Here is an 8620-nt window from a genome sequence, read left to right as displayed (position 1 = left end):
CGCCGCGCCCCCGGCATCGTCCCGCCGCCGCCCAACCGCCCGGCACGCGCGCCCGACGCCGGCAAATGGCGGCGCTTCCGCCGCCGACGCCGCGAGACATCGACACTGCCCGCTTCCGCCTTCGCGCCACGCGCCGCGGCCGCCACGTGACACGCCGCCTCGGCCAATCGCAGCGGCATGCGCGCCGGCGTCGGCGGACACTCCCCCTCCCACACCCCCCTGCCTCCACGCGCTCGCCGCCGGGCAGGCGGGGGCTAACGCAGGCGGCCGCCTTCCTCTCCGCCAATGGGAGCAGAGCGCCGCGGAAGGGGGCGGTACAACATCACCAAGAGAGCTCCCATTGCTTAAATSCGCGGGAGGAGGCGGAATAAAGGATTCATCGCTCCAATCACATGGAAGCCAGCAGTAAGTTTAATCTTGACGGACGTGGCACGTACCCAATAGCTTACACAGCAGAGGGTGGTGCTGTTTTGATGGAAGGACCCAATGGAATCAGGGCGGTGGAAGTTGTGGGTGGGCCCAGCCGCTCGCAGACCGCACGCAGGCCCAGTAGCCCGAGGCAAGYAGCGGGGCGGGGCAGTTTCTCGCCCCCCCCGACGGGCGGCGCGGCAGGCCAATGGCAGCGCGGCGGCGCCCGCGGGAGGCGAGACGTCCGCTTGACAGGCAGGAGTGCGGCCCAATCAGGCGGGGCAGGAAAGGGGGCTGATTCTGGAAGCCATTACGCCAGTGTCGCAGGGTGGAGGCCGTTGAGCGGGGCCTGCTGGGCGGCTGCGGTACGCAATTTGCGTATCGTTGGCTGTGGAAAGGGGGAGAGCCGGGGGGGACTGGCACCTCTGGGCCCTGAGGGGCCTCGGGGCCCCCCCCCCCCGTTGTCCCTGGCCCAGGGGGTCAGCAGGCCTGGGGGGCCCTGCTGCAGCTCTGCCCTGCCCAGCCTCCCCCTGGCCCCCCTGGGCCCAGCCTGGCCCCCACAGCCTCCAGGTGCCCCCCAGTGCCAGTCCCTGGGTGCCCCCCCATGGCCATGGCGTCGCCCCCGGCGCCCCCCGCCAAGAAGCGGAAGATGAACTTCTCGGAGCGGGAGGTGGAGATCATCGTGGAGGAGCTGGAGCGGGGCAAGCACCTCCTCATCAACCACTTCAACGCCGGCGTGCCGCTGGCCGCCAAGGCCGCAGCCTGGCACGACATCCTGCGCCGCGTCAACGCCGTCGCCACCTGCCACCGCGAGCTCCCCGAGGTCAAGAAGAAGTGGTCCGACCTCAAGACCGAGGTGCGGCGCAAAGTGGCCCAAGTCCGAGCTGCCATGGAAGGAGGCGAGAGCCAGAACGGCAATGGCAACGGGCCAGAGAGTGAAGACCCGACGGGCGCCGCTACCACCCCGGTCATCCTCACCCCCATGCAGCAACGCATCTGCAACCTGCTAGGAGAAGCCACCATCATCAGTTTGCCGAGTGGGGACTGCAGTGCAAGTGACGGTACCGAGATACCCATCACCGCTTCGGCCACCACTGTCACCCTGACCCAGAGTGAGTGCTGCACCCACTGAAGATGCTCTGTGCTGAACTGGAAGATCAAAAGGGGGCCCCTGGCACCCTTCATGAGGAGACCAGGATCCTTGTGCAGGGAAGCCCCCATCAGAAGGAAGCCTCTGCATCTGTGTAATGAAAATGCCATTCCCAATACGTCCTTGTGCTGTAGGGGAGCAGTTGCAAGATACGCACGTACTGAAAGTCAGCTTTAGTAGCTGGGGTTGGCAGTAAGCACAAGGAAAACAATTTTTCTTTGAACCTTGCAGGTTGGGCCCCTTCTCTGGGGACAAGAGCAGAGGAAGAAACATCTCCAAGGCTGGCTTCCTCCTCTGCTTCAAACAAGAGCTGACTTTCTAACAAATGCCATTTTGGTTTTCTTTCTCTATGTGACGTTTGGTTAATGCCACTCGGAAAGATCATTCTGAATCAGAGGCTGAGAAGTGATTTTGTCTAGATTGTCTGTTGTATGCCCTATTCCTTTGGACCCTGGTTTGTATAGCCTAGAAGGAAGCTGAGATGAGGGTGGGTGGAGTAGACTTAAACGGATCATTTTGTGCATTCACTGTTCAGTCTATGTTATCTGCCTGAACAGGCAATAAAGTCCTGTTATATTAATTCAATAGACCTGTAGATAAAAATACCCATATTGCAGCTACTTCTTACGCCCTTTCTTTCCTTTGTTCTCAGTTCCTGCAGAGACAACCTACCACAGTCTGGAGGATGGAGTTGTGGAGTACTGCACTACAGAAGCCCCCACGACAGTTACTGCTGAAGCACCCTTGGAGATGATGGCACATCAACACGAAGTGTCTGCAAAGCCTCAGGAGCTGAAAAGCCGAATTGCCCTGAACTCAGCCAAGCTTTTGCAGGAGCAGCGAGTGACCAACTTGCATGTGAAGGAGATAGCCCAGCACCTGGAGCAGCAGAATGACTTGCTTCAGATGATTCGTCGTTCTCAGGAGGTGCAGGCATGCGCGCAGGAGCGACAGGCACAAGCGATGGAAGGAACACAGGCTGCACTGAGTGCCCTCATCCAGGTCCTCCGCCCCATGATTAAGGACTTCCGTCGATTTTTGCAGAGCAATACACCCAGTCCTTCCGTGACTGCTGACCCCAGCCAGACTGGGCAGCAAGATGGCATTATCCAGTGAAAGAAACACTGATGGGACTTCTTTTCTGGAAAAACTGCCTGTGCTGCTGTTGGACACACTGAGTCAAGGGATGATAGCTCTTGTCAATGTGAAATGGCTCACCTTAGACTCTTAATGCTGAGCCTAAACAGCTTTCTTTCTCTACTAATCTTATGCTAATCTGTCTTTTCAGATTCATCATACAGAGTGGTAGCAGAATGTGTAATAAACCAGGAACTTAATGTTGATTGCTTTAGTTCCTCAAAAAATAGATTTATAAAAAAAAGACAAATATTTTTTTATTTCTGGTTGAAAAAAAAAAAACTCTCCTAAAAATGACACCTCTCTCCTCCTTTCTTAAGATCTGTAGCCTTTAAGTGACTTCTAATGTGGAGAGTCTTGTTATATCCCAGTGTGGAAGCTGCCAAGGTACAGTTAACATAAACTGTAGCGCAGGGTAATTAATGCATTTCTGTCTCTTGCTGAAAGCATTTACTGCAGTGTGGTAYCTGAGGTGGTGCAACCTTCTCTCTTTGCTAAGAGTTTGTGGRTACTGCTCTTGGAGCATGAAATCCAGCCCATGCAGAAGACCAGCACCAAGCTTATATACAGTTTAAATCCCATCCACATCCCCTGAGGGTATAAATGGGATTAAATTAGTGCATACACCTCATGTTCTGTCTGTGTGCAGTGATAAAATTTCACTTTAAACTTAACAGAGGTGCTGAAAAATTCTTCTCTTTGCTCCCTAGATGCTGTCCTGGGATATGCATTGGAAATAATGTATTAGCTGTCTCAGCATAGTTAATAGACAAGGACATGTATGAATTTCATTCAGGTGGGTTTACAGGTGAAACTCCACCTCTATATCATGCTAGGCCTGCATAGTTGGTCATCTCTAATACCTTAATCCATCAAAGTGAACCTGGACTACAGAGCTTCAGCCAAGCAGTAATTCCCAGCAACCTTTATTTAGGAGTTTGAGTGGATTTTTGGAGCATTACTTTGTTTCGCTGGGGTGGGAAGGGTGTCCGTTTTGTACTTTTWAGGAGCCAAAAGCAAGTTTAGCAGTTCTTAATTAGTCCTGCTGGTTGACTTTGGTTTGCATTCTGAGAAACGGGCCTGGGATTCGCCTCACCTATTTTCTTACCATTATATTGGAAAATAACWTTTGCAGCCACTTCTCTCTCTGATGTGTTCAAGCTATTAGGCTTGATCCTAAATAAGAAAGCTTAATTTCATAGGGTGGTAAATGTGATTGCTATAGACTTGCAGTGACTTTGTAAACTTTAAAACAAGGTGATTTTAGATGATGAGCTCCACTTGTATGTGCATGGAAGCAGACTTCAAAAAAAAAGGGAAGAAAAAAACATAGCTCTTTTTTCCCCATGCCTTGCAAAGTATGTTATGCTTATGGGCTTATTGCTTGCCAAGTGTTCCTTTCGGAATGGAACTTTTTTAGAGCTGGTATCTGCTTGCTGTTTAATCTTGAGGACTGAGGAGATGGTGAACAAAGACTGATGAGGGATTGAATTTGCACAATCAAATTATAAACATTACATAACCTTTTATGATGGAATACTGATGGGAGACCCCTGGTTTGAGCAGCAGGTGAACTGGCTGTCGCTGCCTGTCTCTGGCCAGCACTAATCTCCTCTCCTCTGCAAGTCTTGACTCCTGATGGAGGAATAAAGAACAACGCGGTTGACCTGTGGAAGACTCCTGACCCTCTCCCGCTGACATCTCTGTGCTGAGTCAGGGCAGCATCAGCTGTGTCTTCCCACCTTCTCTGGCATTCAGTCACATGAGTAAAGCTTGCCTGACTCTCAGACTTTATGGAATTAAATCAATTGCTCAACTGAAATTTATTTTTAAAGCTGAAAACTATGTCATATGTTTTGTTTTACCTCATTTGTGTAATGAACTCTCCTTTACAAATATGAATTTTAATAAAAATTTACATTTTTGGTAAACGTGCTGTTTCAGTTCCTCAGCTTGCTCCAGGGAARTACTGCTTCATGAAAACAAGTTTGCAACACAGAGTATTCAGTCAGCAAAGGCAAAGAAAGTTGCAAACAGCCAAGTGTCATGGTAATTTTTTCTCTTGTTCATGAGCTTTTCAGCCTTTTATTTACATAATTATGGTCTTTTTTTCAAATAATAGCTTTTACAGCYTTACCTTGTGGCACTTGTGTGTGATAGATTACCAAAGCATACTAATCTTCCAACTGCTCTGGATGTACTACGATAGCCCAAAGTGATGGATGAATTACTGGYCTTTGGATTTAAATTGCAGTGTTATTTTTTTTCAGTGACTAAGCACTTAAACTGTTTTATTGTTTCATACAAGTCAATGCTTTGCCCTTGGAACCACCCATTTTCTTGTCTTTTCTGGATAAATATAGAGCTTAGTCAAGCCAGTAGCGTTCAGGTATAAATTCCATGTACACATTTTTGTCTCATTAAAAAGATGTAGCAACATTTTAAATACAGGGCAAGCACCAAGGGCTTGGTCGTTGCTCATGTCAAAGTCATCAAACTTCAGAAGGAAGGAAGCAAATGAGTCCCTCTGTGACCACAAGGCGGACAAGAAAGTGTCAGATACTGGCAAGAGAGACACTGAAGGTTCATAAGAGGTTAAACAGGAGAGGTTTAATAAAGCATTTACACTCCAAGCTGCATGGGGAGCCCCAGGAACCGCAAGGAGGGGTCACCGATGGGAGGCTGTTGGAGGCACAGGTTGGACACCCRAACTGGACTTGACTTGTTCATAAGGGCCCCTTAAATCTCCTAGAACCATTTCCTTATCTCAGCTGTGCTAACCTTGAGCAGCTACTGCGCAGGAAGCAGCTAGACGTTGTTGACCARGCGGAATATGCATGCCTGGCCCTGATGGGAACTTGGTCAGCGTGTAGTTTCATRTGSTGGGGCTGCCATCACGGMCTCGGCCAGTCACTGACTCCTCGGAGGGCCAGATCTTCCACACATGTTCTCATGACATAGAATGAATACCATGCGGAGGGTCTCGGTCAGTACCTATGACAAGGTCATCAAGCTTCAGAAGGCAGGAAGAAAATGTTGTCCTCCAAAGTCTAAACCAGGCAGGAAGAGGGAACAGGGCACTTACAGCGCTACTRTACATGCAGGGTTTTAACTAATTATAGAACTTGTGCCCAAGCAGGACAAAAACAGAAATGAAATCTCACAAGTGTTTGTGTGTGCTCCTTTATTGCTCTTCTTACATCTAGAGCTACGTATTCAGCAGCCAGAGTGAATACAGCTGTTCAGACAGCACAGAGATGCTCTACGGCTGGGTGCACTGGAGGGGAGAGAGCAGAGCAGGGCAGCAGCAGGCAGCTTCACAACTCTCCGGCTGCTGGAGAAATGAAATAGTCTGTTTGGTGGAGGACGCCAGTGACTCAGAAGACAAACTTGCAGCAATTGTCAGAGTGGCCTAACTGCTTGCAGCACAACTAGCCACCTCGAGAGCAAAAATCCGGTTTTAAAGCTCAGCTAGCGAGTGACAACATGCGGCTCAGTTGCAGCTTTCCAGGAGATGGCAGTGCACAACGAGGCAAGGTGCAGGCATCCTGCGCAGCAAGTCTTCAGTAAAGTCTCTTGCACTGTGAAGCCCTGGCAGGGTGGTCCCAGAGATGAACCTTTTCATCCAGACCTTTTGTAATCATACATGATCCTCTCACTGTTGAATCTTTTTGGGGCTGAAAATATAAAATCATAAAATATATCAATCATACTTATATGTCAGTATCCCACGTGTACGGTGCACTTCAGTAGCTACATTGCAATTCTGGGAGCTGATGCCTGCAAAGGGACAGACTGACATCATCTGCATATTCATCTAAATTACTTTTATCTCCTCCAGCGTATTTTTAAGTTTGTCAAGCCAGTTCTGGCAAAGCTTTCTTCTGATGTTTTTCTGTTGATGTCTGAGAGGTTATTGCCAGCAAAAGTGTGATCTGTTGTGTTTAAATATGAAAATCTAAGCATTTTAATTTAAGATGCCCTGTCTTTCTTGAAAGCACCTGACAAGAAGCTTCACATGAATGATCAGCACAGCTTCCAGATTGCATTTTATGAGTAAGAATGAAACTCAAGTAACCTGCAAACTGGGCTCATGAGCCCTACAGTCGCAGTGCTGCAAGGCACTTTGTCACAGGTGCCCAGGCCCAGTAAGGACTGTTTCTGCTGGCTGTACTGCCTGGGATCTCAAATTAGGGGTGACAGCAGCAGTCTTGGGGGCTGCAGCCAGAAAAATGGAACCTGCTGGAGAGTGCTGTGCTACCACTGCCAATGCACCTCGGCCATGGAGAGCACTGAAGGTGACACCCGGGCTGTAGACACAGGACAACGTTTAATAAACCTGTCAGGCCTCAAAGCAAAGCACATTCCAGTTTGAAGATTTTGGAAGGGGCAAACCAGCTCCCATGCTGCTGATAGGGCCTCCCAGGAGCAACGGGAGAGCCCTGCTGCACTTTCCCAAGAAACACTGGGAGGATACGGAAACCAGTAAACAAAAAAAAGCCAGACAGCAGGATTTTCAGGTCTGGCTGCATGCTTGGAGAAAGGAATCCACTGACTCCACTTCATACTCTTGTGCTCCCTTTCCTCCGCAGATAACAGGATTCCCMGTCCCTGCAAGTCAGAAGCCCACTATGGAGGTGTTTTCTTTGCATGCTCAACAGCAGTCCCAGCCTGGCAGAGAAAGTGAAATGATCCCTGGCCTTTATTATGACATGTTCGGTTAAATATGGAACTAATAAAAAATAGAAACAGATCAAAGAGGAGCTTGTAGCCTATTATTAAATTAAGCTGAGAAGATACAAGCTTAGAGTAACCCTGTATCATAGGATAATCCTGTCTAATGGAGATGGATACACATCTCCCTTTGCACAGTTTCCAACAGCCTGCGCAATACAGATGGGGCTCAAATCACTGCAGCACCCTGCCTCACGGGCCTGTCCATGCAGCCTGCGCTTGCGGCGTACACCACAGCCAGCAGCTGCACCCTGCCCTCCTTTGGGGGCTCTCCTGGCCCGGGGCTCCCCCAGGGATCTTGGAGAAGTACCTGCCGCGGATGCCCGACCGCAGCTCCTACCACAGTTTCATAGAGCAGGTGCACCGCAGGTGTTTGGCCACCAGCAGCGCGAAGAATGTATTTACAGCGTAAAGTGTTTGTGATAGTCTTTTTTTTTCTTTTTTTTTTCATACGACGAAACTGAAAGCCTACTAAAGCCATTTTAACAGAGGTTACTACATATGTAATAGAGGAGATCCATTATTGTGTTTACATGGTTGTAGCAACTGTATATAATTTAGTTTTCAAATTTTCATCATTTGGCTGCTAGGACAAGTGTATTTGCCTGATGATATTTTCCAGAGGAAGAAACAGATTATGTAGTTTATAGGGCTTGATGATTTGCTTATGTATCTGGGATTCCTCTGGGCTTAGAGATAGAATTAGATGACTTACCAAATGCTTTACAGAATCTATCTCAATTCACTCCACTTCACTGAGTTTTGCCCGTTTTGAACTGATCTTGTCTCATTTCTTCCTTGCTTATTTATCTCAGTGCTCCAAGCTGGGGGTAGAGGAAGAATGCAGGAGGCAGGAAAGCCATTTCTGTCCCTGATCACACCTCAGGTATGGAGGGGAGCAGAGAGCACGGATCTCAGCCGCTCGCTGGTGAGTCACAGCTCTTCAGTGATAGCAGGGGTGAAGCCCAGCCCGAAGCAGAGCCCAAGCTGATAAATTAGCCAGAGCTGATAAGGTAGTGCCCTGTGCCAGCAAAAGTTGAGGAAGTAGTGGCAGCACTCGGGAGAGGCAGCAGAAAAGGCTTAGGTCTAGAAGTGCGTGGGTGAGCACCCGGCTGATGTTCATGGAGCAGAGGTGAGGAGGTGTGCACAAGGGAGCTAAGGCAGTAGTAGAGCAATCACCAGCATGGGAAG

At 49.3% G+C, this 8620-nt stretch overlaps 1 protein-coding gene across 1 annotated transcript; it reads left to right on the top strand.

Moving 5' to 3' along the window:
- The first annotated feature begins 713 nt into the window (after positions 1–713).
- On the top strand, positions 714–4626 carry NAIF1 (nuclear apoptosis inducing factor 1). The gene is made up of 2 exons (XM_085320059.1): positions 714–1520; positions 2211–4626. Exons 1-2 carry the CDS (start codon positions 1013–1015, stop codon positions 2672–2674), a joined length of 972 nt encoding a protein of 323 aa, XP_085176185.1. The 5' UTR covers positions 714–1012; the 3' UTR covers positions 2675–4626.
- The last annotated feature ends 3994 nt before the right edge of the window (positions 4627–8620 follow it).

The sequence above is a fragment of the Rhea americana genome, unplaced genomic scaffold (genome assembly GCF_003343005.1).
Source record: "Rhea americana isolate MKP2758 unplaced genomic scaffold, rheAme1 scaffold_61, whole genome shotgun sequence".
NCBI classification, from domain to species: Eukaryota; Metazoa; Chordata; class Aves; order Rheiformes; family Rheidae; genus Rhea; species Rhea americana.
The sequence above is the reverse complement of the archived record's forward strand: the minus strand, read 5'-3'. Positions and strand labels throughout refer to the sequence as shown.